The sequence below is a fragment of the Sphaeramia orbicularis genome, chromosome 15 (assembly GCF_902148855.1).
Source record: "Sphaeramia orbicularis chromosome 15, fSphaOr1.1, whole genome shotgun sequence".
Classification (NCBI taxonomy): Eukaryota; Metazoa; Chordata; class Actinopteri; order Kurtiformes; family Apogonidae; genus Sphaeramia; species Sphaeramia orbicularis.
Genome location: NC_043971.1, coordinates 23,347,666 through 23,366,954, shown reverse-complemented (window position 1 = coordinate 23,366,954; position 19,289 = coordinate 23,347,666). Strand labels below are relative to the sequence as shown.

At 37.9% G+C, this 19,289-nt stretch overlaps 1 protein-coding gene across 1 annotated transcript in view; it reads right to left on the bottom strand.

Annotated features, from left to right (window-relative positions):
- The window catches only part of itga9 (integrin, alpha 9), a 64,740-nt gene extending 46,059 nt beyond the window's left edge, over positions 1-18,681 (bottom strand). Inside the window, exons 1-10 of the mRNA XM_030156447.1 lie at positions 18,255-18,681; positions 17,330-17,457; positions 14,963-15,069; positions 12,090-12,213; positions 9,529-9,596; positions 6,600-6,729; positions 4,355-4,440; positions 4,199-4,261; positions 3,581-3,718; positions 1,998-2,103 (exon numbers count right to left, since the gene is read on the bottom strand). Of these exons, the coding sequence (XP_030012307.1) occupies positions 1,998-2,103; positions 3,581-3,718; positions 4,199-4,261; positions 4,355-4,440; positions 6,600-6,729; positions 9,529-9,596; positions 12,090-12,213; positions 14,963-15,069; positions 17,330-17,457; positions 18,255-18,445 (1,141 nt within the window). The 5' untranslated portion in view covers positions 18,446-18,681. The remainder of the gene's footprint in view (positions 1-1,997; positions 2,104-3,580; positions 3,719-4,198; positions 4,262-4,354; positions 4,441-6,599; positions 6,730-9,528; positions 9,597-12,089; positions 12,214-14,962; positions 15,070-17,329; positions 17,458-18,254) is intronic.
- Between the last annotated feature and the right edge of the window lie 608 nt (positions 18,682-19,289).

Below are 19,289 nucleotides of genomic sequence, written 5' to 3'. Positions count from 1 at the left end.
GCTAACAGTGCATGCTTGTGAATGTGTATAACAGCTGTCATTAACCCTGTGTTGACTGTCAGCTGGCCAGTGCATGGGAAACAAGCTGTTACAGTAAGACTGTTAATAGACAATAAATGTTGTTAGTGGCTATAAAACTTGTGCGACCTCTGAAAGAGTCAGCTGGCAAAAGCACTGAAACAATGTCTCTTTATCCCATTTCCACAGAGAGTCCAGATATAAACTTTCTTTTTATAAACCAAAACACTTCCAGCTATTTAGTGCAAGTATACCAAAGCAGAGAGAGAAAACAGCCCTTTTAGTGTATATCACATAATACTTGGATTATTAAAAGTAGCGCTGTCAAACGATTAAAATTTTTAATCAGACTAATCACAGTGTTGCGGTGGATTAATTTCAATTAATCATGATTAAGGATCATTCATTTTTAATCTATATTAATCATGTTTCATTTTGCATGAGCAAGAATGGAATATATATGCATTTAACGTGTTCATTAAACACATTCCAACTTTTTTTTTTTGTCCTCATATTTCCATCCAGAGGGCCAATGTGCTGTTTAGTGTCTTCCATCTTTATGGGTTGGTTCTGCTACCTCTCACTACTGGATCAACTGCCCATTTACACATGCGTGGCGCTAACTCTACGTGGACAAACTGCCCCAAATGCATTGGGTGAGACATTCAGTCATTCTGTGCTGCATATGGGTTAATTGCGTTAACATTTTTAATCAGATTAATCATGATGATGGATTAATCTGCGTTAATGCATAAATTTTGACAGCCCAAATTAAAAGTAATATGTTGGAACCAAAACATACAATCTTATATGTAAATTTGGAGAATAATACGGTACACAAAAGCAGACTGCGTAAGAATATTAAGGCTGAATTAATATTTATCTGCTTTTGTAAGTGTTAAAGTTAGTTATTTTACATGCACATAAATCTAAATTACTGTCAGAGACACTGAAACCAAATGCGTGTTCAGATTCTTTTAGTTCTTTCCAATTAAAGGGTAGTAGTTAAGTTGTAAATAATAGATTGTCAGTCAGCAACAAAGCCTGGCTCTTTCGACACTTAGAGAGTGACGAGCTACCAGATGACTTATAATTCCCAGCTGCCATCTCTCTCCACACACACGGCGTGCCAGGCTGCAGGCCTTGAGGCATATCTCACACGGAGATGAAACCAAGCAACAGCTTCCAGCCTCAGAGCCAAGACAAACGTGTGCCAGGAAAATAGACAGTGTAAATGCACGCCGGAGTGTGAGGAGAAGTTGGTTCGAGCATGGATGAAAGGGGGGGGGGGGGGGTAATATTTTCTAAAGATCCGCCTCACCGCAGGGTAATGAAAACAAAACGTCTGTGAAAATGGCTGGGTTTTGTTGCACCTACTGAGCATCGAAACAAGCCAACATTTCCTTACAGTCTGAATAACATACACTGTCTTTATTAAACACCAGATGACAGAAGAAACGGCTGCAGGACAATGTCTACTGCACTGCAAATAAAACACAATCTCCATCACTGTTCTGACATCACACCAGTGTGAGAAAGTTCACAACGGCAAATGTAGTTTACACATACAGTAGTCGACTGGCTTTTAAAACAATAGCTGTAGTTCTTTTTTTAACCAACTGTTTTAAAATCTCTCCCTGCTGACATATTTATGAGTGAGGCAGTATTTATCTAACGCTTTTTTGTTGCTTTCCAAAGCTGATTCATGAGCTGACTGTTTTAAATAATAGCTGCTTTAAATTTATAATTACAAAGCAAAAACACACCTTTACGGTATTTCATTACTTCTGTTGGATCATTTTTAAGCTTCTGTAAATATATTATTTTAAAAAACTAATAAAAAACGTTGAGCCTCAGTAAAATTTAAGACCTCAGGGTAAAATCAAAAGCTCCAGGACAACTGAGCGACAAGCCAGTGATAGAAGGGTTGTTTAGTCGAGAAAGTGTTTAAACAGGAAGTATCTCGTATGTGAACTGACCTTGATAACCATCATCATCTATGTCTCCAATTGAGGCAATGCACTCTCCAAAGTGTGCATTATAAGCGCTGTCACCAGTCAAAATGCCGTCCTCCTCCATCACCCCCTGAAAACAGAAGCAGGGAAGATCATTTCCTGAGCTGGAAGAAAAAAAGAGCAAACTTACGCTGTTGCACTGACAGATGTTCCCTGATAAAAGATCCTGGGACACGAGTGCAGTTATTCAGACGTTTTTCCAACTCTTTAACCCTCAATGATCCAAACAGCTGCTGGTGACCAAAAGCATTTTGAACCATTACTCCAATCAATCCTTTTGATCAAGATAACTGTAGTTTCTCAGCAACATCAGATATGACACATTTGGACATTCAGAGACTCCATAATCAATGTGGGAACACCATAATCTTCTGCAACATTGATTCACCAGTAAAACCATGTATAGTAGAGGAAACAAAGTTTTCAGACTCCTTTAAAATGTTCCACAGTCTCAAATATTATCATGAAATATTTGCAGAAAAATCAGTTTTTCTGTTTCAAAAAGTATGGCTGAATCTGACACATACAAACAAATGCAATTTTTTTGTTTACTGTTAACAAGAAAAAAATAACCAAACTAATTTCTAGTTTCAATATGTCATGCCCTGGATGTGTTTCATTATCTTGCAGAAACATCCAGTTTTGACCTCGATGGAACAGTGCATGTGCAGAAGGGAGCATGTGGGTTTTTTCTCCACTGTAGTATGACAGATGGCAGTGACTGTAGACACTTGTTTTTTGTTCAGTTAATATATTTTGCAGATAGAGTCATATTTTCTCTGTTTTGATATAATAACACTGATCTTCTGTGGACACCAACACAATCAGCGAATTAAATATAGGAAAAAAAAACAAAAACAGAAAAATGCACCAGACAATATTGTAGAAAACTATAATGAACTACTTAGAAAAGGTTAATGGAAGAGAAAAAATGACTTGGAAGTCACTGCAAAAAATAGTTCTAGGTCTATCAGGGTTAACAACGAAATAGAAAGTCAGAATGTCTTGTTAATGTAAGTAATCTCACTGCTGAATCACATAATGCTTTGATGTAAGTTCTAATAATAAGACACAAACAATTAACCTTTTATAGAGGCACTCATTGAAATACTCTGAAATTCCAAATTTCAACCTTAGTGTGTTAGTGGACCTCGTCATCTACCTCCTCTTGCCTTTAAAACATTTGAGCAGCACTTGCTAAAAAGTAAACACATGCAATAAAACAACTGTTATAAGGTCATAAACTGACAAAAATCACTCATATTCACTATTTACAGCTTCAAAATGTCCATAAAATCTCTCTGAATCACTGTATAATGTTACAAAAACCAACATGCTGATAGACCTCACTGATGCACAGGATTGGCCCCAAATTTAATGTTTGAGGAAATTGCCAAAAATAGTCACTTGCCCGATAAAGGGTTAAAATGCAAAATAAACGTAAAATGTAAAAATCAACAGCGCAGAAAAATGTTCATCTCTGTAAATGACTCATGAATCTGCTCGTTATAGTGTCATGTTCCAGCTGACCCACACATCCCACTCACGTTGCCCTTGCTGAGGTACACGGACACCTGGCCCTCGTCCCGGAGCTGGCTGTGCATGGGTGCCCCCACCAGCAGGTCTGACAGGCCGTCCTGGTTCAGATCAACTGCACATAATGAGGAGCCAAAGTAAGAGCCCATCTGCAACCAACCGAGCCAAAGAGCACTGGGTCAGATCACACATTTACCGAAAGTACAAATGATTGGCACATACTTCATATAGTCCAACTGGATTTATTCTCCCTTTTATAGCTATAGTGATATTAAAGGAGCGTTTACACAATTTTTATCTTATAGCTGCCCTGATTTCCTTTTATTTACATAGAATGGAAAGCATTAACAACCTGGTCCTGGTTTCTACCAAGCGTGTTTCTTCTTTGACTGTCTAAACACTTAAAGCAGACATAAACAGTGCAAAGCAATTAGAGCATATTGTCTGAAGTGCATCTCGTGAATTAAATATATACAGTAATCCTTGAAGAAGATGAAGAATAAAAAGCACTATTGTGTTATTTCTCCTGAAAGCGTATAACGTAAAGATAGCCTTAATCCAAAATGTGCCCTGTATAATGATTAGAAACAGGACTTTGGAACCAGATAAAACCACATCTGAGTTCATACCATTTTCCCTGAGGCTTGAAAACTCTTCACTAAAGACACACCGTCGATTTTGAAAATGTAAACCTGTGCAAGAAGAAAAAAAGAAATCATTGCATAAAACAGCGACGAGGCCTCGAGGGCTACAGTTGGAAATAAGGCAAAAGATGAAGTCCCTACTTTTCCACTGCCGCTGTGCTGAGGCGCCCCTGCAGCGATGTCGATCACATTAGGAGAAGAGAAATGTCCAGCAGTCACAGCGTAACCTGGGGACACAGACATGGTGAGTTAGAGTCTCCTGGGGAAACTGTCAGTCTCACTTCAGTGAAAGCAACACAATGGACCTCATGCAGGGAGCGATATATGAAAAAATCCTCTCTTCTCTCCGTTCATATTTTGTTAGAACCTATTAATGGGATTCACCAATGTTTGCACCAGAAACTTCTTCTTTGGGTCAAGAAACTTATTTCCACGTTCCGCAAGCTGTTTATAGTTTTGATGAACATAAGAACGCATTAATATGAGTGAATCTAATCTAATTTGGATTATTATACAGTCGCGGAAAGATTTATTAGACCATCAAAAGTCATCAAAAACAATGGTTATGCCATCAAGTACTAACTCCTGTGTGTATCATGTGACTAAAACAGACAGAAAAGAAAACATGGAATGCCTAAATGCACTGTTTTTGTCAGTACAATTTCATAGATATTGATGTAAGAACTGAAGTGATTTTGGTTATTATCAAGAAAACATGGAAAATGGCTAGATATCAGCTCTGAAATTAAACTCTTCTGAGCTATTTTTGTTGTTATTATTATATTTGTCTAAACAAATGTACCTTTAGTTGTACCAGGCATTAAAATGAACAAGAAATTGAAGAAAACAAGGGTGGTCTAATATTTTTTTCCGCAACTCTACATTATACAGTGTCCAGCTAGGGATGTCAAGTCATTTAGTTGATGATTTATTGTGACAGAAATGACCATCAACAATGATTTAACCCTTTAAAGAGCTAGAACTCTTTAAAAAGAGCTAGAAGCTCTTTGTGGGGACCTCCATAATAATTTGAATCTACATTTCTCCCCATTTCTTATAATATCAAAATCAGGTATTTTCCACTTTATGTATTGATCATGTAGATGTTCATAAAAGCTCAGAGTAAATTCAATGGTTTTCATATTAAAACAGAGAAAATTGGATAAAAATTGACTTTTCAGCAAAATATATGATTAACTGAACAAAAAAATAAGCATCTACAAGCACTGTCACTATCTGATCAAATCTGATGACCATGAAAAGCTAAGAAACTGCATTTTAACTGAATGATTTACATGCATTGATAGGTTTGGGGGTTGAAAAATTATTTTTTCACTTTTGGTCAGTAAATGCTTTTGGTTGGTGGCGACTGTTTCTCTTTTAGGGTTAATTCTCCTTTTCTGTTCATTTTATATGCAGCTAATACACAATAGGAATGCCAGTGTATAATGTAATGCAGGGACGTCAAACTCATTATAGTTCAGGGGCCACATTTAGCTTAATTTGATCTGAAGTGGGCCAGACCAGTGAAATAATAACATAATAATATATAAATAATGTCAACTCCAAACTTTCCTCTATGTTTAAAAGGAAAGTTCCTTTAAAACCATGTGAATAACATGAACAAACTGAATAAATAAGAGCAATTTTAACAATATTATGCTTCAGTTTATCATTTAAAGACATAATTTTGTTAAAATTGCACTTTTTTCTCTTAAGACATTTCAGGTGGTTGATATTTGCTCAGGTTATTCACAGTTTTTGCGAAATTATACTTTGTTTTAATGTAAATACATGAAAATTTTTACATTTGCAAAGAGAAAAATTTGGAGTTGCGAGTATTTATAGGTTATTATCATTGTATTTTACTGATCCGACCCACTTTAGATCATATTGGTCTGAATGTGGAAACTGAACTAAAATGATTGTTAATATCATAGTGTAATTTTTGCATTTCACACACTCTTCCAAAGGGCCAGACTAAACCCTTTGGTGGGCCGGATTTGGCCCCCGGGCCGCATGTTTCACACCTGTGATATAATATATTCAGACTCATACAGCACATTATTGGCACTGAGCCTGAATGCCTGAATGAATTTTTTTTCCATAAATATGATGATATGAATGACTTAAAAATATGCAAAGCCTATTACTGAAATATAAAATGACTTCAACAGTAGAAAATGACATGGGAATAGATATAAAACATAGAATTTCTATTAGTTTCGCCCTGCTGAATGGAGACAATATGATGATTATGCAAAATAAATGCTCATAGCACATTAAAAAATATTGCATTATGTAATAATTGTGACATGTCTACGTACGACACGGATAATACAGATTTCTGCATGACCTCCTTTAATCCTCCTTAACTGACACTCACCAAGGTAGCTGTATCTGTGTGAGTCAACCTCTTCTTTGTTTGGGCTGTAGAAGATGTCAGAGGTCAGGTTGTACACCTTGATTGTCCCCGTCCAGTAGTATGACCCCGGTGCCCCCATCACCACCAGCTCCTAGAAAACAGAGCCACATTCATTCATTTAGACGTCTGCCCCGCCATATCCTGCTTTAGAAGAGAAATACACCGCTGGGTGAAGGGCTGGTTAACCAGTGGCCACAAACTGGTTTGCACTATCTGCTCTTAACCACAGATCCAGATGGTATGCCAGATGAAGCTGTCTTTGATGTTATGAGGAGTTCAGAGCTGACAGCTGTAAAATGAGTTGTTCACAGCTTTTTGTCATGATGGTCCACAGCTATTTAAGGGACCAGAGCTGAGCAATTAAGTCATAAGACGCCGTTTCCACCACACATACCACACAAACAACACAGTGAGCACCTTATTCTTTGTGTTGAAGCATCTGGGCTCCACCAGGCGCATGGACCTTGATCAGACAAGAATCAGGCTTAACAGCTGGCCATCTTTTCCTAAAATTCCTCACATTCTTTCAGGGAGGGGGGTTAGTTCAAATGCTTTAACAGATCGATGCTGATGTTTCCAATCTGCAGAAAAACCAGGTTCAATTATATATTTTTTGTCATTAAAACAGTGGCTTTGTTTCTTATTAATCCATTGTTTTCTAATGGGAATATTTTTCGATTTAGTCTTGCTTATAAATCACAGGTTTCACAGAATATAGCTTGAAATAAATACATTTCCACTGATCCATTAGGTGGGATTGCCTCTCACTTCTGCATATTTTCCATTTATTGCATTAAGCAATATGATTTTTTTATGCTTAATGCAATAAATCAATAAAAAATAACCATGCACTGCTCTTTTTACATACTTCTAAAAAACATATGTTCTTCGAGCATACATTGTGCACACTGTTATATTTGACACTCACATTGAATGAGAACAGATTAACCCGAGAGCATTTCTATACTTTTGAGGATATGTTTTAAACTATTTTGCAGTCCACTGTACTATACTATATGCCTCAAATTGAGTGTAACTGGAATTTGAGACTTGAAAAGGTCCATTACTGCTCACGGGCAACATCAGGAAAGCATTACATTTGCTAATGTATAGAAAACAAAATGTCTAAACTGCTTAAATATACATGGTTCATATTTCCCTTTTCCCCAAAATATACATATGTTTTTATGTCAAACTACATTTTCACTACAATCCATTTATATGTTACATCCATTTGACCTTCCTCCCACCAAACCTGCTCAGTGTACATCATATTGTTTAAGAAAAGTGCCCATGTGAGACAAGAGGGAGGTCCTTGTAAAATATAAAAAGGCTTTGTGAAGCTAAGGGTGATGTCATGATCGAATGTAAAAACAGCAGCCCATTGCAGATACAGAGGAAAGGAAACACGTATTTTCTTTAACGTTTATCTGGTGGAAACACACTGGAGGTCAGGCAAGGCCACTGCAGCCTTTCCTCTGTGCCTATAGAAACATAATCTCACAATTATCAGTAGTTACTCAGCTGCTGTGATACAAATGCTCAAGTATATGTTACTGTAGAATTAAGATTTTCCAGGTCATTTGGCAGCAATAAACTTAGAGCGGAAAAAAATCTCCTGAACCTCTATTAACCCATAAGAACCCAGTGTGACTTTCATGGCAGTTCCAAAATGAATTTTTCTTTCTATTTAACCTTTCCTAAGTGACTGGTCACCATCGTTTACAAAAATTATCCTCTGAATTTTGCATTTTTTCCTGTGAAAGTCATGTATTTTCCAGTGTAATTGACTGATCATGTAGATGTTCATGAAAGCTCACAGTTAAGTCAAAGGTTATCACATTAAAACAGAAAAAAAAATGAAGAAAAAAGTGACTTTTTCAATAAAATATATTATTAACTGAACAGAAACCCAGTGTCCATCCTCTGTCATTGATCCAACTGCTAGGGTTTTGCTGCACTGGCTTCCTGTGGCTCAGAGAATAGACTTTAAAACAGCTCTGCTCATTTAGAAGTCTCTTCATGGTCTAGCACCAAAGTACATCTGTGACATGTTGGACCCATATGAACCATCTCAGAACCTGAGAATCTCAGGGACTGGTCTTCTGCTGGTGCCCAGTGTCAGGACTAAACAGGGTGAAGCTGCGTTTCAGTTCTATGCAGCTAAACTCTGGAACAGTCTTCTGATGACGTGAGACAGACCTCTACTGTGACAATGTTTAAGTCCAGGCTGAAAACAGCTCTGTTCAACTGTGCATAGAACAACTGAAAGGGTTCTATTTACGCTCTTCTCTTTTACTTTGTTTTAACTGATTATTATTTATGTTTTATTGATTATGTTTTAATTGTAATTGTGTGTTTTTAACCTGTCTCTTTTCCATTTTTGTAAAGCACTGTGAATTGCCCTGCGTATGAATTGTGCTATACAAATAAATCTGCCTTGCCTTGCCTGATGAATCAATGTTGTAGAAGATGACAGTGTTTCCATGTTCAGTACGGAGCCTCTTAACGTCCAAATAGGTCATATCTGATGACCATGAAAAGACGACAATCTGCATTTTACACCAATTATTTACATGTATTGAAAGGATTAGTGGATCAACAGTTTAGATCAGTAGTTGCTTTCGGTCGATGGTGGATGTTTGGGTGTTTATGGGTTAAGGAAGATAGGAAATAAACCAAAAGATGACAAATTGATTTAAAATGAGCTTAATCGTCCCCTTGTACCAAGTATTACTGACATACTTTTTGGCTGAAGGTAAAGATGAACATCTCCGAGAGCATCCAGACAACAAAGTCTGGTTGACAGGCAAACAACAATCAGACTGACAGGACTCACAGAACCAGGGTATTACATGGATTAAGAAGACGAACAAGCATTCTTACTGACCTCTGTAAAAACACCCGCTATCCCAGCTTGGCACGAGCCGTGCTCTTCCCCATATTTCTGCTTATAGTCTGTAAGAAAAAACAAACCACAAATTATTTCACTGTGTGCTTGAGCCAGCATTTACTGGAGTTTTTCCTGCATTCCATATGGAGCTAGTCAAAGTCTCAGTCCCATCCAAGAGGAATCTGGGGGCAGAAAGCAGACTGAGAGAAGGGGTGCAACACCGCATTCAACAAGACCCCTTATTTTTGTGGGGGGACACACTGCTCTCAGGTTACAAAAATATTGAGCTTGGATGTGCGCAAAATGCACTGTAAACAGAGTCCCATGCAAAGTCTGTCTGACTTTTTCACTGTTGGCAACAAGAGTGAAGGAAGGAAGTGAAATCCTGACCAGGGAGCACAATTAAGGTGTAAAACAGCCTCTAATAAATAACTCTGAGTCACATATCAAAACATATGTGTAACACATTTGTATGAGTCAGCTTAAAACTTCATAAGCAACATGATTTTGCAGTTGGGTCATGTTTTCTTTTTTTTCTGTTGTAAAGCGTGTACAAAGGAGAACAACCTAAATGGATTGGATTTACTACACTCAAATACAGAATCACACAATTTTTCTACATTGCAAGAAGTCTTTTCCTTAATATCATCTGATTTTTGGATCACTGCAAACATATTAAACCTTTATGAAAGGTCTTTATGGCGGATTCTCTTTTGCTGAGAGGTGTTTAGGGATTTCAAATTCTCCACAAACACTGAAGAGAATCCTCAGTGCATCCCTTAGTTTAACACTGAATGGAACAAACACTTCAGCGCTCTCTTGCTACTGGTCTTCAGTGCCAGAGCACCAACCAGAGGCAAAACACAGATGTGGGGCTCAGCAACTGATGGTGCTGCTGACTGCTGAGATCACATACCATGACAAAACCTAAACCACAACAGAGAGACAGCAGACTAAATGAAGAGCAGTCCCAAGACGATTAAAAGTTCAATAAGTAACATATGTGGAACAGTTGACATGTATTAATTGTTTTCATTACTGCCAAAACTCAGAATATACCTTAAAAAGTATCATCTCTCTCAATGCGTTTGTTACATCAATGATAATGGCACTGATCTCTATGCAGAGGACTCAGTTTTTTCTGTAAAAATCACTATGGTTTCCTCTATTTTGCTCCTCTATTGCACCAACAGTTATATAACACCAGCTAAACTGATACAGATGAACTTTACTGCTCCCCAGGGGAAATTCACAATTACTATTACTATTATTATACCATTCACTAATGTAGAAACGGAGTGCAATATTTTCAGTAAAAGACCAGGTCCCAGATCAACTTAGACTCCAACACAACATAAGCACACAACCATATGCACATGCAACATATTCACCTTTAAAGGAAGGGTAAGTACATTCATATATATATATTTCTGACACTATATACATGCAATTCTTTCAGTTTGTGAGCCTTAAGAGAAAACACCACTCACAACTAACATCAGCCACTGTAGCTCAGGTAATATACAAAATATGTTTTTTTTTAATATTTTTACACTCTTGGTTTATTTATGTATATGGATTGACAGGTTAAATTTGCATCTACATTGTCTATATGGGCTGGTCAGTGTATCTTTTGGTACTTAAATTTTCTTTTCATAAACAAAAGAAAAAATAGTGGTTAATTGATTTTCGTTTTAAAATAGAAGAATTAAAATTGAATTTCAAGGGGTTTTTCTTTTTCAGTGTCAAAACAGATAAACCAAATTTTAAAAAACAGATTGATTTTTGTTTTCTCTTTCTAATAACAAAAAAGAAAGTTACTACCTGACAGAAATGGAAAAACAGACCAAAAACGGGTGTTTTATTTTTTTCATTTTCTGCAACCGGATGTTGTCATTTTCAAGGAAAAATCGCTAATGCCTAGAAATCTGGAGTTTGTAGACATTTGTGGAGCGAGCATGTCTACGATGTCCAGATTTCGTATGAACTTGAAGATTCATACAAACCCATTGTTAGTGAAAAACTTTGTGACCTAGGCATTAGTGCTCTCTCCTTGAAAATGACAACATCCAGTTGCAGAAAATTTAAAAAAAACAGCCGTTTTTGGTCTGTTTTTCCATTTCTGTCAGGTAGTAACTTTCTTTTTTGTTATTAGAAAGAGAAAACGAAAATCAATCCATTTTTTAAAATTTGGCTTATCTGTTTTGACACTGAAAAACACCTTGAAATTCAATTTTAATTAGTCTATTTTAAAACAAAAGTCAATTAACCACTAGTTTTTCTTTTGTTTCCAAAAAGAACATCCAATTACCAAAAGATACACTGACCATGGACTGTACACACACTCAATATTTAATGCACACCAACAAAATGGAATGAACATACATTATCTATGCAAACACACTTGAGAATCAGTGGTTTAAACTATCCCTCAGGTGCTCATCTTAGTGTTTTAGATCTTCCAGTGGATACAGAATCTGCATAATGTGTGAATACAATGTGTTAAGTTGCAGATGCTCATGATGCTGTGCTTGTCCACCATAGTGAGTCTACTTTACCTTCATAACAGGGAATGAGCGGCCGCGTCCTGCCTTGAAGAGTCGGGGAAATGATGGAGCAGTATCCATGGGGAAGGATATGCTCTGAGTCGTAGTAGACGTTTTTCCAGCGGTGAGCACAGGCCTGCGAGAGAAGACAGCAGAAGACAGATTCAGCCACATGCTCAGTCAGTATACAAACACTTCAGAGGCTGCAGGCGTTCCTCTAACACGCTGATAGTTTAAGCCCCTTTCTCACCAGGCTGGAGTCAGTGCGTCTCTGTGGCTGTCATGATCGTCAATAAGAGGGGGAATTAAAACCCATCCAGCCCTGACCATAACAGCCATGGTCTGTGGTGTGAATATCTCAGATCTGTATTTCCCAAACACCATTTAATGTACAATGATAGAGAGAGTTGACAAAAACCCCTCACATTAACCCATAAAGACCCAAACAGCCCCTGGCATCTACTGATCTAAATGTTTTATTCTATCCTTCTGATCCACTAAATCTAATAATAAAACTGAAATAATCGGCATAAAAGGCAGTTTGTCATTTTTTCACGGTTATCAGATATGACCCATTTGGACATTCAGAGGCTCCGTAGTGAACGTGGAAACACAGTCACATTGATTCACCAGTAAAACCCATGGAGTTTGATAAATGACAGTGGATGAAGGCGCTTGTTTTTACATTCAGTTATTGATATATTTGCTGAAAAAGTCCCTTTTTCATCAGTATTCTCTGTTTTGATATAATAAACCTCTACTTTAAACTGAGTTTTTATGAACATTTACATAATCATTGAATTAAATATAGGAAAATACATGATTTTCACTGAAAAAATGCAAAATACAAAGGATAATATTATGATTAATGGTGATAAATCACTTAAGAAAGGTTACATATGGAGAAACATTAATTTGGCAAGTTCCATAACAGTAGCCCTCGGTCTTTATGGGTTAACTTCATATTTAATGTGAAAATTAAAAGCTACGCATTTGTTTTTAAAGTTGTAACTCCAAAATAACTCATCTACTCTTTATAGACAGCTGAAGAGGCGATGGATGAGGTTTAGTTTTCAGTTGCGAGATGTCAGGTACAGTGGAAAAAAAAAGAGACTTCGAACATACTTTGTTATGTTGCTGCTGGAATAATATGACTTTCTCAAAATAAAGCATTCCACAGATTGATAAGAAACGGGAAAATAAAGAGTAGATTTCAAACAGTGCAGAAGTCAAGCTGAATAAATGTGTGAATGTGGTAATAATTCACCCCCCTAGGGAATGGTGGTGGGGCTCCCTGTGGCTCTGGGGACAGTGTTGGACGCTCCTCTGCACACAAAGTTCAGCTCATTTCCCCTTGAACTGTTTAACTCCACCACCAGTCCTTCTTACACACACAAAAACAGCCCCTTTAAATGGATCTAAGAATCTGCAGATTGTGGCTGCACATAGAGCATCAGATGACTGTCTGGAAGGAAGATACTATGTTGAGAAACACTTGTGTTACAAAGGACAGTTTGGCCAACAGTTGTAGAAACTCCAGTAAAAACTTTTCCTCCTGAGTAGGAACAGATTCTTAAAGGAAAAAAAAAAATCAGCTGACACAAACAAAGAAAAAAAATGCTCTTGGGTTTCCAAGCAGCAGCTGACAAGTTCTGTCGAAGCAGCAAAAGAGGCTTTTATATTTTATGTTTTTTCCTCTTCTCTGACAGAAGACCACCAAATATGGAGTCTGTGCTGTTGTCATGTTCCTGTTCATTTAAAGACCTCGCTGTTTGCAAACAGGTCTCTCAAAGATTAAATCACCACCGTACACATCTGCCAAGCAGCCATTTCCCTCCTGTTGCACAGAAACGTGAGTTCATTCAAATGAGATGAAAAAAAAAACATCACTGCAGCGAAGCAGAGCAACACGTGGCTCTGGAAAGTCAGCACATTTCTTTTATCGTAACCCAGGCTGCAGCTAAAAGCTTGTTGTTATACAAGTGAGTGCTCAAATTCCAAAACTGACAGGTCCAAGAAGTCTATGGATTCTGACTGACTGACTAGTAAAGCCAAGGGTAATGGTTTGAAAGTGATGCCAGTGCATTCCACAAGATTAAAAAAAATGACCAAAGACAAACATAGTGAAAGGAATAGAGGCCAAACAGTTATCTGGACATCTTCAGAGAAAGGAATTCTGATTTTCTAAGTCCCACAGAAGGAGCTCAATCAGCAACAGGTATTCAAGCACATTCACACCTGGCACCGGCTGTTTTCACTGTGGGGTCAAAGCTTGGTCCACTACTAGTAGCCTTCAGACCGTCCTACAAGGCCGGTAAGTCCCTCACTACTCCCAGCACAAGGTGAACGTTTAATGTAAAGCCGCCCTTGGACAGGACCACCGCAGAGACGCTGAAGACTAAACAAACTCTGCCAGCTGCACTATGATCTCTGTGCAAACACACAGTCAAGCACCTCTGGGATTAACACCACAAGATACTCTTGTGATTTTGCACTTTTTATAAGCACCGATCCACCTTTGACAGGCCATGTTCAAATGATTCTTTGAGCGCCAAACACAAGGTAAATGTTTTGCATTATTATGTAACAACACAGCACTTTCCAAATCTGTCTGACTTTAGTTGTTGCTCCGGCTCCAAATCAGAAAAAAAATCTGTCAAAATCAGTCCTAGCAGTGCAGGTCTTGCAGCGTTAAAACATAACATAGAAAGAAGAGAGTTTTCTGCTAAGACAGGGTTTGTAATGTTGAGACCAGCTGTGGTTTAACAGTGTGGTTCATGGCAAGACATTTGCAACAATGATGGTGGTATAATCGCGTCTGTTTTTATGGCTGTACATGGTTCGCATTAAACAATTTGACTGAGGCGTTTTGTCCCCAAACTCACCAGTATTTTGCCGTTGGCTTTGTCCTGGCGGGCCAGGCTGACCCCCATCCACTCATCATCTCTGTCTCCTTGGCACGTCTTCCCGCACGACTCTCTCGGCTTGTTTCCTGAAAGACAATGAGGGCAGTTTACAGACATTGAGTCATCGGGACAAGGAAGCAAATAACTTAGTACTTTAACTATTGTCAGCTTTCAGGTCCCTGACTTTTAGTCTGTGTTTCTGCTGAGTGTGCGAGTGATATTAAAAACTCTTGGATTTGCTGAATGCGAAACATTAACTGAGGCTGCTTTTAAGAGTGACAGTGCATCTGTTTTATAGGAAATGTGAATATCTGCACTTCATTTCTTTCATAAACAAAACATACATAAGATAAATTAGACCTTTTTAAACCATGAGACATAAACATATTGAGAGGGAAATTACACATTTGCTAAACAAACTGTATAAAATCATTACATATCTCTGCACTTGTTGCTCTGGAACTTCCTACGACTCTCTGAGCCAACACAAATGCCAACTCCAATCTGCAATATGATAACATGAGCCGATAAATCACCTTGGCTGATTTATTGGTCGGGCTATAAATAGTGAATTCAACCATGTGGGTGTGTTCACATCTCCTCTCAGAACACTGTCACATTCACATTTAGTTAGACAGGAAAATGGATATGAGAACTGGCAAAAGTAAAACTGTGTGGTAATGTTCCAAAAAAATTATATATATATATACACACTCATTTGCTATATTAATGTATTTACTGACTGGTATCATAAAAACAGTTTCTCATTCTGTTAATATTAAGGTCTTTGAGTATTCAATTCTGTATCCAGTAAAGCATCATTTTGCATGACTAGAAGAAATATTTTAATAATCAAAGACTAAGCTGGTTCCCTTGTGTTTTATTCTACTTCCTGTTCAAAATAACTGATTTAGTACAATGGCACGCAGCTCTAAGTGTTTCTCTGCGTCACTGTGTTGCCGGTTCCCTGAAGCCCATCAGAGTTCACCTCCTCTGGCCTATGTGGTTCAGTGAACGCACCACACATTCACTTTCTAATGACTGTTTTTTCTGTGACACATTGACTGAGCACAAGGTTAATATTAAAGCCCTACACCCCAGACTCTCTTGACCACAAGAACAGAGCCTGGAGGTTGAGACTCAACTTTTTGGCTCACGTGCTTGGAAAATATTAGTAAAAGCATAAATCATATTTATCAAAATATTTATGGGGGGGCTCTGCAGTGTGCACACAGACCCCTCTTGTGTCTTGTACATGTCCCCATACAGCAGGTTTGGTGCTAAAAGAACAACAGTGACACTGTTAAGAGCAGTATAAGGCCGCATTATTCTGATAAAACAAAACAGATGCTTGGGGAGTTTATGCAGTGTGGACATGAAAAGGCTGCAGGAGAGCCCAGCCCACACTCGGGTGAAATGTACAACACAGAGTGAACTTAGCTATGAAATAACAAGTGTTTATTTCTGAGAAGGACCTGTTAACCCTTTATCGGCCAAGTGACTATTTTTAGTAATTTCCGCACACATTACAAGACAGTGACAGCAACAGTTCCAGTGAGGACAGTGAGTCAACAATCTCAGGTCCAATGTGGTCTACAGGGTCTGTAAGGTCCACCTCTGCGTGAACAGTGAGGGGACCTGCTTTGTTAGGTACCATGAAGCAATGGTACTAATGTAAGGAATGGTGTTCAAAGGGATAATGTGGATGTGGACAGGGGTCTGGACCAGCACTTATGATGGCCTAATGTTTTAAAATACATGTTCCTTTCACTTTACATGTGGTTTCCTTGTAATTTTTTATACTTCTTGGATCTTATTTTTTTCAGCATATCCTCCAGAGACCCAGGAAAGTGAATATTTTAGCTTTTTTTTTTTTTTTTTTTTTTTTACATTAAACAATTGCCTTGATTGGAAACTGCGTAACGCAACAGTTTTTTCAGATACATTTTTAAAATTATTTTTATTTATTTATTCATTAATGGAAAGTCCTTTGCAATGGACAAGATTTTTTAAGTAAAACTATCAAACTTTTGTCCCCTACATTGGACAAAAATGCATTGCTGGGTTTCAGGAGGTTACGGGCAAAGACCCAAATATGGTAACCTCATTAAACTCGATTTTCTACATGACAATATATATTTTTTTTAATTTCACAAAAGTAATAAAGTCTTATTATGTCCTCCAATAACACACTATGGTTTAAACTTAGAATTTCAGAGTATTTCTATCATTATAGTGCACTATAAAGGGTTAAATCAGAGTGTTGTATGGGATTTACAGCCTAAATAAGTGCTGTATTATATGACATTGTAAGTTGTTGTGTTGATGCAGGCAGTGGTGACTGACCTCTTCCCATGTCCATCTCTGTGCAGCGGCGTTCTGGATTGCTGTGAACTCGACACTTATAAACAGCTCCAGGAGAGTGCACAGAACTACTGTAGGTCGAGTTTGCCCTGGGAGCCCCTACTAATACCCTGCAGATACGAGAAGAGGATGTGACAGAATTCCTCCTTCAGGCACCTTACAGTAAACTGAACATCTTCACCTCAGGCTTTGCATAAAAAAGCAAAAACTATTTCCTTGCTGAAACTCTTAGAATGCATAATAAAATGTCATTTCCTGCAAAATCGGATTTTTCTGACTTTATTCACAGGTTCTGAATGCAACCAGTGTGCTGAAAGTTTACAATAAACTCCACTTTCTGCTTTAACCCTTTCATGCATGAATTTATGAGAACCTTAATCAAGATTTTTTTCTTGAGTGATTTTATTCCTCTTTGGGCTTTAAAAAAAACAATGCAAATACATTTTTTTATGATGCTATTTTTCATGGAGTTGAGACACCATGTGTTTAATTTTTGAGGAAGCAAAGAAACTGTGAGAAAACTATGAAATAAAAACATTTTAATGGTTGTTTTCTTACATTTTAACATACTCTAATACTAGTCATTACTCATTTCATGGAGATAATATGCAAAACCTAACCTTAACAATAACAAGGAATTGATTTACACTCAAACATGTTAGATCAGGTTTATCTAGAACAGCAAAGTTACAGTAATGTTATCAGTTGCAGGGTATGGGATGATGCAAAAGCGTCAAATGTGTTGGCTGATATGGAACTAAAACAACAAAATCCATGAATATACAAGAGAACAGCTGTAGAATAGCTGTCCACTGTAGTGACCACTATGCATGAAAGGGTTAAAAAAGTGTAAATTGATTGCATCCCTAAAAGTTACCAGCATCATTTCCAGGAACAGTGGACTCACCAGCGTGTGTTGTCATGATAATGCTCCAGCACAGAATAGCCAAAAAAACTAGAATTAGGTCCGCGGAACACCAGAGGATGTTCTAAGTCTATATTGTAAGAGTACGCCACTGAAATGGAGAGATAGACGTAAAAAACATTTTGTACTCCCGTTTTTTGTTTCCGATGTGGAGCCATGCCTTTGCGCATCATGCGTAATAGCGCAGATGAAGTATCCAAAAAGGAAAAAAAAAAAAAAAGAAAACAATAAACTTTCTAGTGGTTAAACTATTCTAAAACTATCCTAAAGTTAATTTTTCGGGTCTGGCACAGCTTGTAGACTGTGATGGCATGAGTGAAGGCTGGAGGAAGAAAGTTAACGGTCCGGTAAGAGCGGTGCGTCAGCTTCTCTCCATTCTGTGTCAATCTGAGAAAGTTGTTGCTCTCAGGCTCCCTGTCGTGGAGATAAATGTGGTCAGCTGTGGGAAGTTACCACAGGGGAAGCAGGCACAAACAGGAACTAGGTGAGGAATAGTGATCAGAATAAAAGCTGGAATGCTGGTCACATGGTATCAGCTGAATGAGGAGTTTTACTGTGAAAGGGCTGGGAGGAAGTGTTTGTGCGTCCTTTATTTCTTTAACATCAGTGACTCGGTCATGGAGAGACGTGAATGGTTTTGAGGCGCGAGCATCACATTTCAGCCGTGGGCTTTTGGGGCGCAATTCACCAAAACTGAAAGATGAGGGCGCACTGCTGCCACCTAATGGTAACCTAAGGAAACGCACATTTACATATGAGTAAAGATGTAGCTTTTATTCACAACCCAGATAGCAAATATTTTGGCAGTATTATGGCATACATTTGGCATTTTTGGCTTTCTTTTAGCATTATGAAAACTTTTAGGCTTAACTGCGGTATGATTAAGGTTATCCATATAGATATGGACGCACCAGCATGGTTAACCAGAAGATTGACTAAAGAGCGGCAATATCTTATTCCATACAGGGTGGGGAAGCAAAATTTACAATGAACATTTAGTTGTTTTTTCTCAGCAGG